This window comes from Topomyia yanbarensis, chromosome 1 (assembly GCF_030247195.1).
Source record: "Topomyia yanbarensis strain Yona2022 chromosome 1, ASM3024719v1, whole genome shotgun sequence".
NCBI classification, from domain to species: domain Eukaryota; kingdom Metazoa; phylum Arthropoda; class Insecta; order Diptera; family Culicidae; genus Topomyia; species Topomyia yanbarensis.
Genome location: NC_080670.1, coordinates 43064910 through 43089558, shown reverse-complemented (window position 1 = coordinate 43089558; position 24649 = coordinate 43064910). Strand labels below are relative to the sequence as shown.

The following is a 24649-nucleotide window of genomic DNA, read 5'->3' as shown; positions in this document are numbered from 1 at the left end:
CACCAATAATATGGAAGACTAGCACAATAAATGTAACGGTTTGTTAAACCTTGGAAATTCTATGGTGTGTTGAAGAAGTTGCAGCTTGAAGAGAAAAACCCTAGTACGTATGTTTTACGTACACTACAAGCGGTACCAACAGCTAAAAAATCTAAAAAGAACTCACGAAAGGACCTAAAACTGGAAACCCTAGTTAAATCATACAAACCAGGTGATTGGATTAACTATTTGACTGGTATAGCTTTATTGTTAATTTCTTCATAGCATCAAATGTAATAAAATTTGTATTTCATCTTAATAAATTAAATTTTTTCGATTGACATTTCGATGTTTTTCGGGTATACGGAATTCGGGCGAATGGCATTCGGGTTTACGTTGCATTCGGGCGAATGTCTCTCGGGTTTTCGTGGCATTCGGGTGAATGACATTCGGGTTTATGTGACATTCGGGCAAATGTCCTTCGGGTAAATGGCTTTCGGGCGAATGTCATTCGGGCGAACGTGACAGAATCTCCAAAAGGACCCCTTAAGTAATCGAATCTTCATTTGATTGCTTATTTTTAGTGTATCCATACACACCTCCAACTTACCCCGGGTCCGGGGTATAGTGGCGGTTTTTCTGCGTCCCATATTTTCGTCTCTAAAAATGGAAACAATGCATCAAACATTTTAATAAAATTCAGAGAGGTTGCCAACAGTCTGCTCTTTCATGCCACGTGAAGTTTAAGAAGTGGCTGCTGTGGATGAAGGTCGGTCCCAATGTGGAAGACATCTTAATTTCAAGGTGTTTTCGTCTACTGACTTCCGGTAATCTCTAAGACACAGCTGCATACCTTTGTCGACTCGAGCGAGAACGGAGTTACAACAGCAAGGAACACGTGTTTGCAACAAAAAAACAAGATCGAGTGCGCACTTGTAACCGCTAAGACGAGAGTGGCGCCTCTTCGTGGTTTGTCAATTCTCTGAGTCGAACTTCAAGCAGCTGTGCTAGGAATGCGATTGACGAATACTATCCAGAGTGCTCTGGATCCAAGTCAGCGATTTATTTACACCGATTCCAGAGATTTGTGTGAACTCGGACCACAGAAGATACAGCCGATTTGTCGCCTTTCCAGTCAGTGAAATCTTGGAGAGCACCGAGGCGTCTAAGCGGCATTGGATACCGTCCGTCACAGCAGAACGGCGCAGACCTAGGCACCAAATGGAAAGATTTTCGGGATCTTACTCCGCAATGCCCGTGTTTCTGTGGACCCTCCTTTCTGTGGACACACGATGAACAGTGCCCAATAACGTTGCAGCGGTACGGTACAGCCAACAATGAACTCCGTTCTCATCTGCTAGCTGCGCGAAAAACATTGATTATGCCGGAGCAGTTTTCAAGCTAGATAACGTTGTTGCGCTGAACGACAATGTTCACTTGAAACATGTACATTCAACTGGAAAAGACTGGTGACCACTCAGTGGGCCGCTAAGTACCGAAGAACTCGTTCTAGCTGAAAGCTATTTGTATCGCATCGCTCAAGGAGATGCGTTCACGGACGAACTAGTCATCCTGATTATGAGCATCTCTTCAAAGCACAAGAACCGGATACCGAAAAGTTGTTGGATTTACTGCGTCTGCCCTACCCCGGATAAGCAGAACCAATTCAAGGCACACCGAGTGGAGATTCAACCCTCCTGCATAGCCACAAAAAATAACCTGAATAGTGGTCGCAGTGGCGAAACATCCCCTAGCAAAAAACCCCTGTTTCCCCAAGTATGGGAGCGTCTCATTAGGACAGTGAAGCAAAACTTAAGCAAAGTGATAACGACGAGAGTGATGTCTACCGAGGTACTTGAGAATGCACTGAATGAGGTAGAAAACATTGTCTGCTACTACTAACTAATATTCCGATAGATGACGACTTATCTCTAGTAGAGATGGTCGGGTTCGGGTTTTTGGACCCGAAAGCCGGACCCGACCCGATCCCGACGGGTTTCGGGTCGGGTTTGGCTTCTACATTTAAATTTCTCGGGTTCGGGTCGGGTTCCGGGTCTTTGAAATGCTTTCGGGTTCGGGTTTTTCGATTTTGGAAATTTTGGATTCGGGTCGGGTTCGGGTTTTTAACAGATCACACGCAACCATCTCTTGACGCTGTTTACGTCTATACACAACATCCAGTCTCTTTTTGTAGTAACTAACTTCATGCTGTCGCAACCGACAGCATGAAGTAACAATTTACAATTTACTTTACGCTTGTCCGGACATGCCGTAGACCCAGGTGATTCGCATTTCTAATACCAAAAGATCCTGACTCCTACGGTAGCAGACAAAGGGTTAAGTCGCCGGTAAACTCTAAGCTTGCTCATATGACCTTTCCACGCTTTTCTAAACTTTCTCCCTTCAACTCCTTGCTCTCTCTCTCTTGAGTACTATGGCTCTTAATATTAAAAAATATACCTTACCTTCCAGTCCCTTGCTAATTAAATGCCGTATCAACAGTTGTCCGTTAACATCTTATTCGTAACTTTTTTTGTACAGCCCTTTAGGAATGTCCTAAAATTCTGAATTCTATTGAAAATCGTTGCTCTCCATAAAAGAGGAAAAGTCAATAATTTCAAAACTTCTTGGTGCAAAATTTAAAAAGTTATCGAAGTTTGAAAGTTTATTTTGGGTCATATTGACCCCAATACCTAAATAAGGTTCAAGAAGATACAGGCGTCCGCACTTGGACCTTAATATACTTCAAAGTTGGAATTTACCCAAAGTTTCGTGATAAAACTTTTAATCCCAGAACATATGGTTGCAAGCCATACTGTTCAGGAATTTGAGGATGCTAAGCTACGTGAAGGAGTGTCGATACTTAGCGCATACAGGAACGCAACACAGTTGGTACTATGGAAGCCCTAGAACACTTGCCGGCCGCAGTTGAGCCCTTGCCGCCAGCGTTCAGCAGTCGTCCTGATCCTGTGTGCTTGGGTGGAGAAGTGGTCTTCTAAGCCGCCATTCTCGGAAACTCAGCGTTTGACTCTCGCCGTCAGCTACGACAGCTCTGTTCCTGTTGTCCACATCGCACCATCAAAGCGATATTCAGTCGCCATGAGGTCCTGTGTGTGGGATGGATAAAAGGGTCTCCCAATCTGCCACAAATAGCAAGTATCCGACATCTCGTGAACAGATGTCAACCATTTTTCTCACCGACGACGGCCGTGGTATTCTGGGGCGCAACGGAGTTGATTCGAGATGTCTCAAATTTCCCGCCATAGTCGCTAAAACTACTATCAGCCGTTCCGATACTGCTCGCGGGGTTACTACACTCTTTGCAGAGACCCCGTGAACATCGAGGTTTACTACCAGAATGTTGGTAGCTTAAATTCATCAACGGACAGCTAGCTAGTTGTTCGCGACGAAGGGCTGCTGTATGGCGTCATCATCTTGGCCGAGGTGTTTGGTTCAGCATTTGATATCTACCGCTGTGATAGAAATGACTTCAACAGCCATAAGGCATGAAGTGGCGGTGTGCTTATCGCTATTCGTTATGGTATAAAAGCAAGGAAGTTATCGCGGCCCAGTAACGCTCAACACTAGAATATTGTTCTGTTGTTTAGAATCCGTACTACCAGAACGGGGCTGTTCAACACTGGTTCATCTCCAGTAGCGAAACAGATTTCAGCAGCCGAGCTACGAAAATCGTTATTAGTTAATACAACTCGACACTCTCAGCATCCGTAGGGACTGTTCTCGAACCCTATTCGTCTCGGATTTTCTGTCTCCCAGAGTAGATTGGTCTACAATTTTCGAACGCCTGAATCTTCAAGCCCGCTTTTGAGCTCGACGTAATAACTCTGCTGCGATTACCTTTTTGGGAGAACCAACTATGGTTGCCAGGGCTCTGTTACCGATCTTCAGCCTATTCTCCACAGTGTGAGCTCGGTATTCGACTTCCACTTGAAGATGAATATATTTATGTAACTAGTCTAAACACCACTATTGTGGCCAAATGGTTTGTTGGTGTAGATACAACAAATAAACATGAATACACCCTATGTGCATTAGGATTGGTTTCTAAACTTTTCCCCACTATCCTTCAACAACATTAAATTTTGTGTTTCCTACCCCTTTAGGTATGGTGTGCGCTGTATCGGCTCGATCGTTCCTGAAAACAAACTGTCGGAGTTCCCACTCATCAATGAGCCGGTACTGAGCTACAAGAAAGGTTCAAAGGAGCGCAAAGAACTCGAAGCAGCATTGAAAAAGACCGCTGACAAAACGGAGGATGTTCCGATTATCATTGGTAGCGAGGAGTTCCGAACGAATTCCGTCCAGCACCAGGTGATGCCGCATAATCACAGCAAAAAGATAGCGAAGTTTTACTGGGCTGATAAGAAGCTGGTGGAGAAGGCCATTAAAACCGCAACGGAAACGCAGGTCAAATGGGATCGAACACCAGTAGCCGAGCGTATCAAAATCTGGCAGAAGGCGGCCGATCTTATGGCTGGCCCATACCGACAGGAACTGAATGCCGCAACCATGCTCGGACAGGCGAAGACTGTGATCCAAGCGGAAATCGATTCCGCTGCAGAACTGATAGATTTTATTAGGTAAAAATGGGTTTTCTTTTATCGATCGAACAATTTACTGGAATTACAATTACTTTTAGAATGAATACATTCTATTTGAAAGAAGCCTCGAAGTACCACCCCATTAGCGAAAATATGAAAGTGACGAAAAACTCCATGCGATTCCGGGGTATTGACGGATTTATAGCAGCCGTCAGTCCGTTCAACTTTACTGCGATCGGTGGCAACCTTGCATACACACCGGCTTTGATGGTTAGCTGTTCTCTGTTTATCAATGTTGCTCTGTCTCTAACGCAATGCTTTTCGTTTCTATCAGGGAAATGGAGTTTTGTGGAAACCATCGGATACGGCACTGCTGTCTAACTACATCATCTTTAAAATTATGCGTGAAGCCGGCGTCCCCCCAGGTGTCGTCAACTTCATTCCAACCGATGGTCCAGTATTTGGTGATACGATTACCGCATCGCCGCACCTTGCCGGTATCAACTTTACTGGCTCAGTACCGTAAGTGTTACCTTTGCCAGAAACGTCTGTTTTTTATCGGTTCCCAAACAACACTAAGTTCAATTCCACAGCACCTTCAATCGATTGTGGCGTCAAGTAGGGGAAAACATTAACAACTACATCAATTTCCCACGACTGATTGGCGAGTGCGGTGGCAAGAATTACCACTTCATCCATCCATCGGCCGACGTCGAGTCGGTTGTGAATGGAACGATCCGCTCGTCGTTTGAATTTTGTGGTCAGAAATGCTCCGCTTGCTCCCGAATGTACGCCCCGGAGTCGCTGTGGCCTAAAATTAAGGAGGGACTCGTTAAGGTTCGTGATACCTTAAAGATTGGTGATGTTACCGATTTCAGCAGCTTCACATCGGCTGTTATTGACGATAAGGCATTTAAGCGGATCAAATCGTATATTGATCACGCAAAGAGCTCGAAAAACTTGGAAATTATAGCCGGTGGCAAATGTGATGATAGCAAGGGCTACTTTATCGAGCCGACGATTGTCCAATCGAGCGACCCGCTCGATAAGATCATGGTTGAAGAAATTTTCGGCCCGGTGCTGAGTGTATATGTGTACAAAGACAAAGATCTAGATCAGGCGATGAAGCTGGTTGGAGGCTCCACGAAGTTTGCCCTGACCGGAGCAGTTTTCTCGAAGGATGAGTAAGTGCTGTTAGTCGAGTGTTGATTATATTGACTGGAATGTGTTTCATTTTAAGGGCGTTCCTGAAACGTGCTATGGAAGAGTTCAAAATGACTGCTGGTAATTTCTATGTAAATGATAAATCTACCGGTTCGGTTGTAGGTCAGCAACCGTTCGGAGGCGGCCGAATGTCTGGTGAGTATACGTTCGAATGCACACTATTACTTTGATATATTTATAAAAAAAATTTGGATTCCATTCCTTTATAATAACCACTAAGTCGAGGAAAGCATCATTCGTCTTTGATTATTTCCATTGAGGTGTTATTGGGGGACAACTTTGTGTAAATATTTATAAATCCAAAAAGCTACCTTTTATTCTCAATTTTAAAGGGTAGTTTGGTGAGATAGCAAGTCAGTCATTGGTTTCAAGGACCGAAATTCATAGTTTCAGTAGGATCGTTACACCACCATTGTAATTTAGCTTGGGTTGTACGCTCAAATTCAGTACTACGAAATGTGTATATTCGTGTGGATACAACGTTAAATGTAAAACAATGAAAAAAGTCACTGATACTAATATTGTTGCTAATGTATTAAAACACATATCTTTTTCCAGACTTCCAGTGTGTTCAGTATGCTTTATAATAATCTAGTAGTACTGGATTGATAATGACATTGTATTTTCAATCCACAGGAACCAATGACAAGGCCGGCGGTCCGCACTACGTACTGCGATGGTCAACACCACAGTCCATCAAGGAAACCTTTGTCCCACTGAACGAAGTCGACTACCAGTACATGCGCGAATAAGCAGTACCAGTTGTGAACTTTTGTGATTAATTCATCGGCGTAATACGCCAATCAAGCGTTTCCTACTTTATGGTTTTACCTGATTCAACATTATTAGTTTATTTCAAAAAGGCTTGCCGTTTGATCCATATGTTTCAATTGAAGACCCATTCAAAGAATTTGTCGAATCTTTTTTCGCTTCCCGTCTCGAAGCATCGCGTTCTGAAGCTTTACTCCGTACTAATCTCGTCACCTTTCACAAGCAAAAATCGTATCACCTTTACCCGTTGTGGTAGAAATTGCACCAAATCAATATTAATTCAGGAGGCCAACCAAATGCTACTTTACAGTTTAAGTAGATCTGTTAGTAATAATATTTTAATCTTTATCATTTCCTTTATGCTTGAAGCCCAGCTTGTTGGAAAATATTTGTTGATTTTGTTTTTATTACTAATTGTTTAATTTTTTTCTTAGAAAATAAAACTAAATAGAAACCGAACATGAATAGGCAGACATTATCAAACAACACTAACAATTTTACCATTGACAATATGATGATATGATTAGAAGATCCGATGTACTATGAGTGTGGTTGAGTAAAATCATTTTTGAACAAAAAAGAATAAAATATCAAACCATAAACAGGCTATACCAAAATCGCGCAATATATTTGAAACAAACTAGCCATTATAGTAGGGCTGCAATAGCATACATGTGTCCCAATTACAACGTAGCTGGTACAGGAATAAAATAGCCAACCGCAACGTACAGTTTACTAATGACGATTAGGTTTGTCTTTTAACCAGCTATATGAAAAATAAAACTTATTAACAATGTACATGAAAGAAACAATAAATAATTCTGTTGCGTACGCAGTGTTTAGAAAGCCACACAAGTTATTTTATGTCATGCTGTATTATTGCATCCCTCACTGAATGCTTAAAGTACGCAAACAATCTGATGAGAACGGTCGAAATTTTTTGAAAATGCTGTAAAATTATAAAAGAAAAAACAGTTTAGTTAACTACTGTGTAGTGGACATATATCGCAGAATTGACCTTTTCTTGGCAAGAAGTTGCTGAATTCATCAAATTGGCTCTAGATATGTCCGCTATTCAACCGATCCTTTGGCGTATGTGAAGGAAACGTGAACAGGTCAAACTGAGATAATTATTAGTAGATAAGATGACACGGAAATCTAGTTAATAAATGTTTAAATTATCCTACTTCTTTCACCAAAATATCTTGTGTACTTTGAGAAATCCTAAAGACAAAATGATTGATGACGTTGAAAAAATAGTGTTGAATGTTTACTTTAATTCGAATGTCCAAACATATATATTTCCATCAGCAGTTTTCATTTTCTTGTTAGCATAATCAGCATCAGCATAGATTTATTTTTCGAACGAGTGTGGGTCGATTAAATCTGGCTCATCTGGAATCATTTTCCAGGTTCTTTGCTGACTATAATCTGAACTAGTCTCTCGTCCAGCATTCGTGCTACAGCCCACTCTAGTCTGCAATATGTTATCGGACTTCCCATGTCAGCATGGTTGTGTACATGGTATAGCTCGTGGTACATGCGGCAGCACCATTCTCCATTTTCTACTGCCAGCAACAGGGAGTATCAGCGATTATATTCTATAATATATTTTGTGCGTGTCTGTAGGCTACGTGTCTTTAGCTAACTACGCAACCCATAGGAAGTATTTTCAGCTCGAGGCTAAAATCGTTATCACATGTCACTAGTGTTCCAAGCTATTTAAACTCGTCCACTATCTCGTACCGTATCTTATCCATTTCCATCCAAGAACCAACACCGGTCGGACTGCCTCGCTCTCTACCAGCTACCATGCACTTGTCAACCCGATTCTTGCAGCTACATTTTTAAAGACAAAAAAGCTAGAAAAACTGTAGAAAGAGAACTGCGGAGAGAAAAACAGCATTTTTGGCAACGTATGCCCCGGCATTGTATGGCAACACGTCCAATGTTATAAGGATAGGCAATGTTCGATTGGATTCGTCTTTTGGCAGCTAAACGCGAATCCAATCGATCCAAGATGGAGTCTCCGCAGTTCTCTTTCTAGAGTTTTTCTAGTCGTGATAATGGTTCCGTTCCTTTCCAGTCAAAAAGGGCAAGTTGCTGGCTAACGGGTAGCTATTTGCCAGCTCGGATGCGCTAATTGTCCTTCAATTTGTCAGCAAATCGCTGGCAATTAGGGGCCTATTTCAAAGGCAACATTTGGGCGATTCGCCGCCGTCATTTTTTTGCCGCCCTACCCGACCTTAAATCGTCCATGGAACGCGCCATTTAATCACCCTTAATTGCCTAATATAAAAATTACAATTAATACTTATTTTCGGATTCATTATCAACTCGCATAAACTTATCAGTATACTAGGTAATCACCACCAAACTATAGGAAGAATCAATGGTGAAGTTGGTATTGCACACCAAAACTTACCACAATCTGACGATCATTAAGACTTTAGATCAGAGATTTTGTTCTACTATACTTACACACAATTACCCACGTTCCTTGGCTAAATGAAGTGCACTAGACAAACAAAGTACAAGCAAACTGTTTAAATCGCCTGACCATGGTCGTCCGCATTTATTTTGACTGGGTTTGCACATCAGATCTTCGAGTTGTATGTTGAACAATAGACAAGAGACTGTATCGCCCTGCTTCAATCCATCTGATATCACAAATGAGATGAATGTCTCTCTGGTTACGCCATACGAATCAGCTTAATCAGATTTGTCGGCAAGCCAAGCTCAAACATTATCTGCCACAGTTCATTTAATTTCACTGAATCGCACACTGCATTGAATTTCATAAACAGATGTACAGTGATGCCACTTAGAACAAAAGTTAGCCAAAAATCTCAAAAACTTTCCAAATCACGAAACTAAGTTATTCTGGTTGCAGTTGAAAACTGGAAAATCCAATCAACGACAATCGTATTTTTGCTGGTTCTAAACAATGGAATCACGTCGGAAATAGTGCGCTGTTTTCGTACAATGATGCGCTATCCAGCGCACTACTTCCGACATCATGGATTAGCACTAAACAGGAGAAAATCCGATTGTCGCTGGATGGATTTTCCAGTTTGCAACTGCAACCATAATATTTTAGTACGCTGGATGCAATTTCGGAATACTTGATATAAAAATGGTTTTGGATTGATTAGGGTGGTCCCAACATACAAATAAAGAAATTTTATACCAATCTGGCAACCGTCAGTTTTGACTTTAGTCGAAGACTGTATATCAAGAAGACTGGCAACTCTGTCCAGAGACAGTAACAGCAACGCCACTTGCGGGTAAAGGTGGTACTTTCCATAGTGATGCACACACACATACAGTCGAGGCACAAATCCCCGACTATGTACGGGGAACGTGCCATTTGAGCCAATATATTCTGATTCCTGAACCTCTGTCGCTTCTCGTTTGTATGGGGGAAGGAAACAGATATCAGTCTTCTTAATATGTAGTCTTCGCTTTAGTGTTGCAATCTTGTTGAACGGTATGTTATTCAAAACCAATAAATACAGACATATTTTAAAGCATCACGCAGAAGAATCAGGCAGTGAAGTGCCCGGGAAAAGCGGCCATCTTTCAAAATTTACGAACTCACATCAGTTTCCCGGAAATGGTTGCGCCGATTTTCACAAACTTAGTCCCAAATGATAGCTATAATATCCCCATAGATGTCTATTAAATTTCGTACGGATCGCTTATATGGGTCCGGAAATATAGACTAAATCGTCCGGTCACATATGAAATTCCCATATAAGCCGGAACTCAATTTTTTTTTTCAAAGGGGGGACCTCATGAAATTTCAGAAATCGAATTCGTATTTTTGATGCCAAACATCTTTAAAATGCATGAAACGTCGAGATTTTATGTTATCTCGAAATTTTTTTTTATAAAAATCGACTTTTTGGGACTGCCGATTTCGCACCTTTTTGCCTTTCTCAATATCAAACCGACTTTTTAACGGAGGCCCGGAGGGCCGAGTGACATATACCATTCGATTCAGTTCGTCGAGTTCGGCAAATCAACCACGCGTAGCAGAGGGAAGGACGACTGATAGATTTAGCACACAGCTAGGAAACAGTTGCATGTTGTACACTCAGGTTTTTTTACGCGGGGGATACATGCCGCGTAAATGAAAACCGCGTAAATGAAAACCGCGTAAATTTCAAAATCCGCGTAAATGAAGACCACTTAAATTTAAGAATCCGCGTTAAAGGGAACCTCGTTGATGGATACCGCGTAACTTCCAAAATCCGCGTAAATGAAAACCGCGTAAATTTCAAAAACCGCGTAAATGAAAACCGCGTAAATTTCAAAATCCGCGTAAATGAAAACCACGTAAATTTCAAAATCTGCGTAAAAAAACCGTGTAAAAAAATACCGCGCAAAAAAAAACCGCGTAAAAAAAAAACTTGAGTGTACTGGTATCCGAAAATTTATACGCAGTTATATGAGTATTCCGATATTCTTTTTCTTTATTGTACACATGATCCAGTCGATGTGTTGTTCGTTCAAAACGCAAGCAACGAATGGTAGAAAACAAACAAGCGTGACTTATAACCTCCCGGTATTCTATTGGGTCTCTTAGGTGCTTAGGTCGCTTTTGAAAGATTTCCTTACTTTCTTCCCAAATTTTGAAAAGGGGCTACAATATTAAAAGGTACGTCATAATCACGAAAAAATAATTCGTGACGTACTAAGGGAAGGGAGAGGGGATAAAGAAGCTTGAGATTAACCCTCTTAATAGAGATGTCTTACGTTTACTTCCACTATAATAATATTGTAGTTTTATTATAGTGGAGTTTAACGGAAGATATCTGTCTTAAGAAAGTCAATTGTGAAGTCGCTCAAAAAGTTTAATTTTTTTTTAATTGTAAATTTGAGATATTTGGCGAGATAGGGAGTCAAATTTGGGAAAGTTTATATCACATAATCTCTGCTCGATCCCGTAGGCTGATTTTGAAAATTTAAATTTATTTCTTGGTCTATTTTCTAGTACGTTGACGTGCTTTTTCTATTTTTCAGCCTAGACTTTAAAAAGCACTCTTCATTAATTTAAATTTAGTTAATCTTTTTATTCATTTTCAATATTAACTTGAACAGCAATTCTATGCATGATTATCGTAGATCCTTGCTTAGTGTTTTAGGTCAAATTTCAATATCAGGCCACTCTTATTACATATTATTCTATCATCAACGAAATCACTTTAGAATTGAAACCTTTTTACTGAACTCGTTGGAACAACCTTCGGAAAAATAATCCAGACTAGTTGATCAATAAATAAGAGGAAGGCAAATTCTTAACAATTTAAGACTTTAAAATGTTTACCATTTCTAATGAAAAAATCTCTTCTACACTACTTACAAGTGATACGTACCAATCCTAGATGAATCCAACATGGTTGAACTTGTTCAACCCATTTGTTTCAGTATCTCGAACGTTAGAATGATCCTTGATATCTATCGGGTATCCCACAATGTCCCCATTTTTTCCATTCCAGATGAATCCAACATGGTTGAACTTGTTCAACCCATTTGTTTCAGTATCTCGAACGTTAGAATGATCCTTGATATCTATCGGGTATCCCACAATGTCCCCATTTTTTCCACTGACTTACTGTGAGCTGCATCATTCAAATTCTTATAATCCATCGTATGGCTCGATCAGCTAAAACTTTTATTAAACAGTTTGTTAAAAGAAATTACCATTTACGAATTCTCACTTCAAGTTTCATGCTAGCGTACCGTATTGGGCGCCACATTTCAAGCTTTTCAAAAAAATGTATAACTACCGATCCGGTTCGGTACTGAAACACAACTGACTTTATTAATTCGATAAATTCTTAATTACTCACTAACTTTTCGTTCGGTTCCTGCCGATTCATCATTGCATCCATACCCGCATCAAACGTGTCACACAGTTGTTGCCGTTGCAGAGCAATCAAATGATTTTAATTTGATGATTTGGCTCTGGTGTTATCTTGCGACAGCTAGAATGGACCGATTTTGTTCATATTTATACCAGATACAGAGGAGTGTTCCTATTTGTGGAACGGGTTTTGTTTTTCGCTTAGAACTTTGTTTTGATCATCAGATTTTTATTATTGGAAAATTGGAAAAAGCCGTACTCAATACATAACAATATACAGATACGTAAACAATTGAAACCTCAAGGCACTGAGCTACTCGAGTCAGATCAGCCTAAATCAACTACTGGATTAATTGGACATACACTCAGGTTTTTTTACGCGGTTTTTTATGAGTTTTTTTTACGCGGATTTTCCAATTAACGCGATTTTTATTACGCGGTACGTATCTCCCGCGTAAAAAACCTGGGTGTATATTTACGTTAATTTGGCCATTCTGTCCTAGATTCACTGTACTTTCACACAATTTGGTGTTATTTTATACGGATCAGAACAACCCAAAACGATTGGATGTAAAACCACAGACTAACAGACATAACACTATGAGGGAATTCCCTCAACAAACATCGATCCGACAATTTTCCCAGAACACTAGCTCCACCTTTTATTCACAGTCCCAATCACTCATTTACTGGTGGGTTACCCCTCAGGTTTGAGAACAATTTTTCACTAGTGGTCTATCCCCCATATGCTTGTTCATATGTCAGTGGCGCCATAATTTCAAATGTGGCCACAGTCCCAACTACAAATATATTTAAAATGACCGTTACAGCGGGCGAAGCTTTGTTTTTGAGTGTTATGTCTGTTAGTCTGTGGTAAAACGATGTTACCTATTACCGACAGAGGCGGTACACCACAAGCGGCTTTTAAATAGTATTATAGGATACTTTAATGCTAAATTGCGTTATAAATGCTGACATGAAGACGTATAAACAGCTCATTACGGAAGATTTCTCGTGCTTATTGGTCATCTGGGATTTTTCGCTGAGATCTAGGTACACGATTTCTTTGAGATTCGGGAAATATTTCGCTGAAAAGCTTAAAATTTTGCTGATTAATCGGCTGTGAAGGAAACTGCCGGTTTTCAAATCATTCCAAAGTTTCTAGTCAAAATCAAAACAAAATATATAAAACTATATTTTTGAAATTCAAAGAAACCTTTCTGATTTTTTTATCACTTATTTTTCTACACCAATACTATAGACGAAGGTTGGACGCAATCGTATCTCAGTAACCGTCGTCTAGCTGTCAAGATAAGTGATTGCGTATCCGAACAGTTCATCTGGTAACCCGCAAGGCAGCCATCCAGGTCCTTTTAATTTTTCCTATATTTAAACGACGTTAACATTTGTTTAGTATTTGTTTTGTCAAGTTATACCACAGAATCTGGAATACTGACGTCGCAGCTTTCCTTCGAAGCCAACTAGTAACCTTTTCGGAATGATGCGAAATCCACCGAATGACCTAAAATCCTAAAAAAAATGTACGGCCATCACGTTGTCAAGGAAAAAACGCCAATTTGATTCTAATACTGTCTAGCAGAATCCATGATTGACAGAACGAATTGTATCAAAGATCTCGGAGTTTTTCTCGATCAACAAATTACGTTTAAGCAGCATATCAGCTATATTATGGCAAAGGCATCACGCTGTTTGGGGTTCGTAATGAGAATATCTCAGTATTTTTCAGATATTTACTGTTTGAAATCTCTCTACTGCTCACTCGTGCGATGAACAGTGTAACATTGCTCAGTTGTGTGGAACCCTCATTATCTCAACGGTATCCATCGAATTGAGATAGCATAGCGTGGATTTTTTTTCGTTTTGTCCTCTGTCGATTGCCTTGGAACAACCCCCGCCAGCTGCCAAGTTACGAAAGCAGTGGATTGCTTATCGGATTCAATATATCGCTAGTACGACGGGACCTATCCTATAAGGATATAAATAAAAAAATAAACAAATATATTAATAACTAAATAAATAAGTAAATGAATAAATAAATAAATAAATAAATAAATAAATAAATAAATAAATAAATAAATAAATAAAAAAATAAATAAATAAATAAATAAATAAAATAAATAAACAAATAAATAAATAAATGTACAAATAAATAAATGAAGTTTCACGACGCTAGGTAAAGGAACGCGAATGTTTCACAATCGCCCGCATTCCCCTAATCGTGTTGATACTATGTATCGACTTACGATTGGTATCCGGGCTAGCTGGATTGGCAATAGAAAAAAATTTGATTGGAAGCGATTGCTTTATGAGAAGGCCAAAACATCGCAAAACAAAATGAATCAAAATTAAAGGGGCATTTAATGAACCACATACGAATTATAGAACCACGCCGCCCTGGAAACACGCATGCTCCAGTAATGAACGCGGTTATCGGCTGCGGGCTCCAGCACAAAATGCTCGTGTCGGCTAGAACTCTATACAATTTCCCCGTTCGGATGCTACTCTGAGAAAGTTACCTCTCCAAAAACGGAGATAGTGCACGATGCCAACACGCAGAAGGGAGACGACATCTGTCGGGCGGGCGTAAATCTGAAATTCTCTTTTGCGAGACAGGAATGATTTCTCTCTAAAAACTATTAGATGGATTCGAACGTCTGCCGAATTGGAAGTGTCATGAACATAAGTGAACAACTTAGCAGATGGAGTTTTATTCAAATCGTCGTAGAACGAACTGCATTGTACTCTATACTAGGGTGATACTTTAGAAACATGTATATACCAGGACAATGTGTTGAGCTTGAAAGTCGTTGTTGGAACCGTTGTTGCAGGGTATAGTAGATACAGAAGACTAGATTAGGACAGTCACTAGTTTTACCGTCTTCTTTCGCTCTCGTAGAGTGCACATTAGTATGACACTGTCAAAATAATGGGCACTCTACGAAAGAGATAGAGAAAGTAGTACAACCAGCGACAATCCTAATCTAGTTTTCTGTATCTACTCAGGGTGTCAATCATATTGCGGTTGCTCATTCCACCGTGAAGCGGCTGATTTGCACATTTCGTGCAACTTGCTTCATTTTTTGCGACTATTCCTAGATGCAGCTCTGTTATTGATCAGGACCAGCTGAAATTGCAGATTATGAAGACATGATAATACCTGGCAGTTGGAAACCATTCTTCCATTACTGGTTTTCCAATGGGGTTAATTAGGTAATGTAATTACTGAGCAGTAATGTCACTTTCAATGATGACAAGGTGCAAAACTGGAAATGTCAGTACTTGGTAATGACGCTTTTAATGCCCGTGTTAGAGCCCCTATTGATTATTACTAGGCCCAAATATAAGTCGCGGAAAGAAAATGAGGGATTATTAATCCAACACGTGTTAGTGCTGGCGACCGTATATGCTTCTTCGCGTTCCACAAAGTGAATTCTTTTCATACACAACAAGTCTTAAATAACGATATAGCTGCGTATATTATTAAGAGATACGCCAAGAAAAATACAATTTAACTTTTTTATGCAGCTAGATTTGTGAATTCTTGTACAATTATATTTAGAAAGAATTTTTAAAAAGCTTTAGAAAAGTTGGATTGTAATATTTCGTGTTCCACTCGTCAGTAACTGACACCAACTTGCTGCGAGTTAGATGATATATCCAAACCAACACCAAATTGGTGCAGTTAGCCAGGAAAGAAGCCAAAGAAATTTGGCAGCGATGGTCGGCTGTTGTCTTTAGATTTTCGCCAGGGGTTAGTAGAGAAAATTAACATGAGCAGGAAGCCTGTTGTCGTATCTTCTCTTAGATACTGATATTCGGAAGCGATTCACGCTTTTCGGAGTCTGCACTCTCTGTAAAGCAGAGAACTCTTAAAGTGGACTGACTTTTCAATTTGAAAAAACTACAAATATTTTCTTCTTTCTCACACAAATATTTTTCTAAAGTTTCTGTGCCACACTTATGTCACTAATAAACACAATTCTAAGACCTTGCTCTACTCAAAAAGTAAACCTTTCAAAAGATAGATTCTTTCATCTTCAATTCAGGTAATTTTGAGAGTTGCGTCTCATTCGCACTTATTAATGTTGTCAAACACAAAACGAGAGGTTTGGCTCAGTCGAGCTCTCGTTAAATAAGGTAATTTTGAGATGTTCGAGCTTTACTCAAAATTATGTAAATTCATCTTAAATATACTTAACCCAAGGTTGAGTATAAAAAACCTAGTGCACGCTCATTGATAACAACTCAAATTTGAGTTGCCAGCCACTCAATTTCATAAAAAGTGCACGTAGTCAAAAATTAAGTTTTCCTAGTTTATTCAGTTTTGAGTTTGGGACATAAATGTCAAATTTGAGTACATTTTACTCAAAAGGCAAATACGGAAAATAATCATTCCGCATTTTTAATAAAGCTGCAAAAATATGAATTGGTATTTCAAATGTAATTTACCTGATCCTCCAGTCCGTTGTCCAGGCGTTTACGATGTCCGGAAATTTAATCTGAGGGTCATTTTCTGCATCTATTTCATGCCGATCGGCATCTTGTGGAAACTGCAGAAACTAAAAAAACATAACTGAGAGTTAGATTTGAAAACAAGCGAAACTCAATCAAACTTATCTTCTAGTTTTATGAACAATCAGTGTCTTAAATTGTAAACTCTTTTTTAGTTTATGTCGACGCCTGATTCCACACACTTTTTTGAGAGTAAGTAGTTTTTTCACTCAGCAGTTTGAACATTTTTTTTTTTTTTATTTCGACTATGTTAGTCACATTTTCTTTTTTACGTTTTAACGACATTCAATTAGCTAGAGATTACTGGGTAGGGAAAGTTATGAAACTTAGAGCCATAGTACTCAAGTGAGAGCAAGGATGTGAAGTAAACAGATCGGAAAACTAGAAGTGGCAGGGTCATTAGAACAGGCTTAATATCGTGCGGGCTTAATTTTGCCTTCTGATAATGAGGGTCGAGCTTAGGCAGAATAACTACGAATCACCCGAGTTCACTATCATGTGTCCTTGATAAAGGTAGACGTATCTATCTTTACCGTGACAACCGGCGGTTTTGACATATTGCTATTACTTTTGAAATTGAGTGCTCTGAACTCAAATTTTGAGTAGTTTTGAATGAGCGTGTAATAAGTAATGGTTTTTCCGTAGTTAAATGGAAACTAGAATAAACTTTTCCGAAAAACCTATGTAAACATTTGAATGAAAATATGTTGAAAATCATCATCGTACACAGGTTCGCATACGTGAATCACCATTGTATCTAAGTTTGCATATAAGGTCCGTATAGCGATTGCTGGCCCATCGTAGCGCAGGCTAGTGACTTTTTACTACATATCTATAGCATTTCAAATTGACAGTTTTATCACTGATAACTGACATACAAGTCAAGTTTTCAATGTGTGTAAGAAAAATAACTGTCGTTTTCAAATGACAGCAGCAAGTAGATACTTGCCGCTAGTCGGCGCTACGATCCGTCAGCAGACTTCCAGCAATCGGTATAGGAACCTTGCGTGCAAGCCCCGATACGATGGTTATTCACGTATGCGAAATTGTGTACAATGGTGATTTGTAACGTATTTTTATTCGAATGTTTACACAGGTTTTCCAAAAAAAAAATTGTTCTAGCTTATGTCTGTTCTCTGTGGTTTTATTTCTTACACACATTGAAAACTTTACCTAAATTCGCCTTATTCAACGATACCCCAAAATTGAGTCATAGATCAATTTAAGATAGTTTTTCGTATGCGTCTAGTAATTATGTCATGTATTCGACAATTATCTTTCATTTTCTTTGCTCTTTACACGCATTTCTGTTTCTTGCTAATGTTATCAGTAGATATTCAGGTCATTTGTGTGTGAAAAAAATGACCTGAATATCTACTGATAACATTAGCTTACAATTGGATATAAAACGGAACCGAAATTTCTCTCAACAACTCAATCTTTATTCGAGCACAAACCCAACTCTCACGGAAGGTAAATCCAACACTGTCATTAGAAACTCAAACCAAATGAACTTCAATAAAAACTTTTTTTCAAGCAGAACATTTTGTTAGCTCTGTAATCGAGCCATGGGATAAACTTTCAGCTTCAACGCTCGAGAGGAAGAAATTAGTCACATGAATAATTTATTTACGCTCAACGAGTTATTTCTACTTTCCCAGCTGACTTCCGGTGTGCTGGTCGGGTATCATACCTTGATAGTTAGGAATGTTCTGCTTCTAAGTGCTATTATTGCTATTCCACTTCCAAGATGTTGGAAAATGTACCAGATGGCAGGTATAATGTAGATGCCATTTCTTCTTCGATTTGCACTTGCGAAAGTAATTTTGAACTTAATGCTTATGAGCAATATTCGGATTCGTATGGGGTCACGAACCTATTTTTGCTCTATTCATATTATCACCCTACACCCAAAACAAACCCAGTAAGAATCATTCGAATTAATGAAAAGATCGCTTGCTCAAATTGCAAGTTCTAGTAATGTGCAAAAATTGCAAGAAACTTCCTTGCATGTAACGCAAGAATCAGAAAAATCAGCTTTTGTTTGAATATTAGCGATATATGTGTATTGGTGATCAATACGCGTTTGACAAAAGACGACTGGCATTGAAAAATGAGCCCTCACGGGCAGATTACTAGCCAATACTTTAGCCATCCAACTATCTGCTAACTGCTATCAGATAATTATAAGTGGATTAAAGTCATATATAAACACTTTCACGATTAATGAAAAAAGTAAAAAAAGTAATGGACGTACCCAAATTTGAACTCATGCTCTCGTACACCGTAGCGCTGACCATTAGCACTGTTCCGTTCCTGCACATGAGAACAGAGCGTTAAAACTCATACAATCAGCACCCGCAATACGATGCTGTCTCGTATATAATGAGTGAGCCACAATATTGTGTTTAATGATGTTGGTGAGGAAATAATAAAAAGCAGACGGTAAATACAGACTTGCCGTGCGTTGCTATAACAACCAGCATGAGACACTGCAAGAAAACGTAATATGAGTAAAAATGCTCGAAAAAATGACAGGCGAATTTGTTTACATGGTGTTAGAATTCGAACCAAGTTTCTTGTACTGGGTGGATTCAAAAATTCAAAGTCCATGTAAACAAGCTCTCTGAGTTGTCAGAAAAATGACGTTATACATTTTCATGCAACGTTCTATAGACACGTGAATGTGGTGGCAATCCTTTGACAGTTGTGTTGAAGAAACGTATGTAGGTATAGCAAGAGATGAAGTGATTTTATATAACTGTAAAATTGCCCGGAGCTTTGACTGAAAATTTGCAAGAGATGCTTATTATTCATTACTATATAACATTACTTGCAAGTGATTGTTGCTTGCAATTATTGCAATAGATTTTTATTTTTTTTAAAAACTAGCGGTGAGTTGTGATTTTTCTTATGGATAAATGGAAACCATCTTCAACACGGTTTACCTAAATTTACCTTGTTCAACGATACCCCAGAATGGAGCCAAGAGAAACTAAATTTTGGATAGTTTTTCGTATGCGTGTAGAATATGCCAAAATCTCTAGTAGGGAAACATTCTCAAATGCGCAGGTAGAGGTTTCTTTAAATTAAATGTTTATACGGCATTGAGCGGTAGCTTAACAGAGCCGGGAGTCTTTTTTATTCAATATCCAAAAATAAAAAAAGCAATTAACAAAATTTAATAAGCGTCCGTCGGATTTCATGCGCGAAATTTTCTATTGCGTGTGTAAACCACATCGCGAAGACTCGATCGCATCGATCAAAATTTGAAGTCAACGACCACGGCGTTGGGTCGGAGCAACGCGTTTTCGTAAATTACTTATGACGGAAAGAATTAATACAATGCTTCCATTGTTCTGGATACAATGCACACTAGATCGAGAGACTGCTAGTTGTCGTTCACTTAGCTCGACTGGTCTGATTCAGGTAGAAGTTAGACTGTGTATGACGTTGTTGGCCTCGTATCATTCATACATGTTTCGAGCATAGGTACAGAACGCAAGATCAGGCCAAAACAGAATTGAATCGTTTCACCACATTCACAAATTGCCTGCCAGATTAGAAATGATTAGGTAAATTTTCATATTTTCTTCTATCAAACATACACTGGAACAGTAATCTTGAACTTGACGATGAAACATTGCTGCCCAAGAAGTTGACGGGAGTCAGCCTGGATGTCTTCAACACCTTTTAAAAATGTCTAAAATACCTTTCCTGTTCTATTTTCACCAGAGATTGACATGTTCGGTTGGTCCTTGAATTATTTGAGTTTCAATGATTTTACATATTTATAGGATTTGTAGCGTCTATTATCTTTCTCTTGTAATTGGTTTTACTTAGAACCTTTCGAAATATTAATGACTACCTCAAATGGTTCAAATTTATTCTGTTATACCTTAACTTTTGTATATCCTGGCTGCCAAAGTTCCATCCAATCAAACAGTATTGGGCCATCATCAAGTGGAACTTGAAAAACATACAAAAAATGTCAAAAGCTTATTTTATACTGGAATTTACAAACCAAACCGGGAATTCGCAATTTGAATTTTATTTCCTTTGTACCCAATTAACCACTGCAACCAGTGTTTTGATCTATTGTACTAATTTTAATTAGTTCGTTAAAAAGTTCGCTTCACATTCTTATTACAGTTAGTTTGATCAAATCAGTACATAACATTTAATGAGTTGGATAGGTGTTCACTCATGTTCCAGGTATTCCAAGAGTGTACTGAAGTGAATGTATCAAGATCTACAAACCACCCAACCAACATTAAAAGCTGAACTATAAGACTACTTGCTTGATTTAAAGCAGATTAAAGGCTACGAAAGCTGAATAAAACTTTTTAAGCACTAACAGTTTATTCAGCTTATTTAAACTCCAGTATTCGCCAGTTCAAACTAGGGTGAACTATACTACTAACAAATGTAGCAGCAGCAATATTAATGCTTTTATTCAACCATCCCAATTAGACGGAGTTGAATAAGTTGATTCTGTTGCCAATACTATTACCTTTATTCATTAAGCTGCACTACATGTCTTCAGAAGGTTGTTTCTACTTATACATTTGCCTTTATACCACCTTTGACTTTCACCTGAATTATGTGTTTAATAAAGGTAATTGTTCCTACTCTAAAAATTGATACGATAAGCAAACCATGACTATTGGTAACCGACCTGGGTTCGAGTCCCAATACACGCACATTATTTTTTTTACTTTTAAGTGAAGAACTTCTCAAATTAGCACATTTAGAACCCTTTTCTTATTCTATTTGTTGCTTCAACGGTTTGCTCTTATAACATTTATACAGTTTTTTTATAATTTCATGTAGTGGTTTACAATTTTAATTTCGTCCTGAAAAAATGTCATTGCTAACAAAAAATAGTTATCAAGTTGGTTCGATGCATTAGCAAACCTAAAAAAATTCATTCCAATGACTTGCATATACTTACACACTTAGTTAAACTCAGCTAAATACACGCACAGCCGAGTAATAAGTAAATTTTTCAATGCACAAGCTTACCAAATCACACGCGCCCTTGTGTAATTGATATGAATATTTAAACTATTGAATTCGAATAGCGACTTCCGCTTACCAAAAAAAAATCACATTGAAAAGAAAATTATTTGGCAGGGAGTGGTAAATAAATCGAGGAGATTGCCACCTTAGAATTTTAAATGGCTTCAATCCATCATTCAGTTACCACCTCATTCATATGACACCCATTTTTACTTATCTAAATGATTTGTGACAACCGTAAGTCCTCATGTTGAATACAAAAACATCTACAATCATCAGTTTTCGAAACTAGTTTTATCAAATAAAAAAATTACCGAATAAAAAAAATTATCATAGGTTGGGATTCGAACCCAAGCCGACTAGATTCACTCAAATCTATAAAAGGCTACCGTAGCCTTTGTACAGACTCTATTCAGCAGCCTAGACTTTTCGGTACATCGGTGAAATCTTAGGCATTCGATGTATGCAAGATTGGTGCAGACAGTAAGGGGCCATGCATAAATAACGTAGCATTTTGGGGAGTAGTGAGGGTATACCAAATTTGTGACGAAGTGTGACGAGGGGGAGGGTAGGGTGAAAAGTTGTGCGACGTAGCATTAAGTTTAAAACCTAGGGACAGATCACTTGTGATGCATTTTTAAAAATCAGCTAAATTAAATGCATTTCTTTCCATCAAAATAGAAATTCATAATGTATTTTGCGTTGCGTGCAATATATTTTACGTTGCGTGTAAGACGTCAAAACCCTACAAAAAATTAGCCCTACATTCAACAAAACGTCGAACAAAGTGAATCAGCATAGGACGTTTGTTAAACAAACTTTGCTGCGAGGGAGTGCAAAGTTCATGCAAAAATGGAAATTAAATGCATTTTTTCTAATTTGATGCAAATTTGTTATACATTCCTAGAGTGATCTGCCCCTAGTTTAAAACCCATTGTTTACAGACAACAATTTAATGATACTCCATTCCCAAGAGAAATAAATTTAAATTCAAACAAGTTACTTTTGATGCGGTTTTTCATGAGGTAAATTACGATTCGCGGAATAACAAGTTCGCAAAAATGCGAAAATATTTTGTATGCGGATTTAACTAGCTGCATTAGTTAGCTAATGTTGCTAACTGGTAGACTCAGTTTGGAAGCTGAATTAAATTTTCACTTCGGATTCAACCAAACAAAATTTAGTAATTTAGATGAACGTATGCTTCATTAGCAGCTGCAGGATTGGGAACTGAGAGAACTTCTCTTCATGCTCCCCTTGACATAAAATTCAAAACAAAACTATCAACACTATATTTGTCATGAAATGGGCTTATTTTGGAGGGGGTAGGTAAATGCTACGTTATTTGCGAGGGGGAGGTTAGAATTTTTGTGACCAAATGCTACGAGGGGGGGGGGAGGAGTCAAAAATCGCCAAAAAAAGCTACGTCATTTGTGTACGGCCCCTAAGGTAAGTGCTTAGTATTCAATAGGTTGCGGGTTCGAATCAAGGTACGTCATATGATATCCAAGTTAATGCAATTTTTCTCTAACTGTAACGTAACATTCATAAAAAAAAGGATAGCTTCCAAAGAGATTGATGGCGTGTATAACTTGAAATTAAATATGTTTTTTTTAATATTTTCCTATTATAGTTCTCTCAGCTGAATAACAGTAACGAAAAGGATATTGATAAAGCTGAACTGTGGTTTTCTTCAGGCTGTATACATGCTGAAGAATTGTTCTTTAATGTGTCTTAATCAGACAAGCTGAATAAATTCTCCAAATCCAGATGCTTAAGGGTGAAATAAACGATATATGATTACGCGTCTACTTCCCATATTCAGCTAGAGCTGAATAAAGCAACTGTTAAAACATTTATAAAACCGACTTTTATATGTATAAGTTAGCTGTAAAGTTTTTTTTAGTTTCATTATATAAAACAAAATAATATTGAAATGTGTAACCCCCTAGTTTTAAGAAATCCAAAATGTAAAACAATGAAAAAATGGCACCTTTAAGCTAACGCATACGTGCCTTATCAAATAAACAAATCGAAAAAAAAAAATTTTATAAAACCACGAAATGTTTGTTGGGCAGTTATCTTCCGGCATATTATGGATGCGATACACACTCATAGAGGGTCATAATGCAAAGTAGAAATATTGAGGAATACATTTTGATATCCAAGATGGTGACTTCCGGTTGTGCGAAATTCTATATCAATCTAAGAATAAGGCTATTTTATAATGGTCATAACAAGTAGATGACGAAACTCAATGATTGAAGTCATTTAGACGGTCAAGATACTAGCGACTTCTATTTGGGAAAAAATAATATAACCATATCATCACTACATCTATCCCTATTATGGTGGCAATTATTTTTGCGAAATTGGAATTTTGTCCATCGTTGGTCGAAAAATGAATCAAGGTGCCAAAAAAATTCAGCGATTTAGACCATTTTAACTCGTGCTCAAAGCGATTGAAGTTTTATATGGGAAACACATGTATTTTTCATATGTTTTCTATGAAAATTCAAAACTTTTTTCAAAGTAATCGTGAATTTTGAAACTTTATAGAGTTCGAACAAAAAAACAATATAAAATGAACATATTTATCAAAAAAATAATATTTTAAGAAAAGTTTTTAATCTGAAAATTGTTGTAAACAATATTATAATTTTTTTAAAGAATCTGTTGGGGCGAC

The 24649-nt window shown here is 38.2% G+C and overlaps 1 protein-coding gene across 1 annotated transcript; it reads left to right on the top strand.

Moving 5' to 3' along the window:
* The first annotated feature begins 1423 nt into the window (after positions 1–1423).
* LOC131695125 (delta-1-pyrroline-5-carboxylate dehydrogenase, mitochondrial-like) lies at positions 1424–7722 on the top strand. The gene is made up of 8 exons (XM_058983647.1): positions 1424–1448; positions 1523–1755; positions 4036–4580; positions 4640–4811; positions 4876–5063; positions 5135–5725; positions 5782–5900; positions 6402–7722. The coding sequence occupies exons 1-8, from the start codon at positions 1424–1426 to the stop codon at positions 6515–6517; spliced, it is 1989 nt and encodes a 662-aa protein (XP_058839630.1). The 3' UTR covers positions 6518–7722.
* The last annotated feature ends 16927 nt before the right edge of the window (positions 7723–24649 follow it).

Excerpts from the sequence above, each read along its gene's own strand:
- LOC131695125 (XM_058983647.1), top strand. The coding sequence starts at position 1,424 with ATGTACATTCAACTGGAAAAGACTG. Across the intron at positions 1,449-1,522 it reads CATTCAACTGGAAAAGACTG|GAGATGCGTTCACGGACGAA; the intron begins GTGACCACTCAG and ends GCATCGCTCAAG. Across the intron at positions 5,901-6,401 it reads CGGAGGCGGCCGAATGTCTG|GAACCAATGACAAGGCCGGC; the intron begins GTGAGTATACGT and ends TTCAATCCACAG.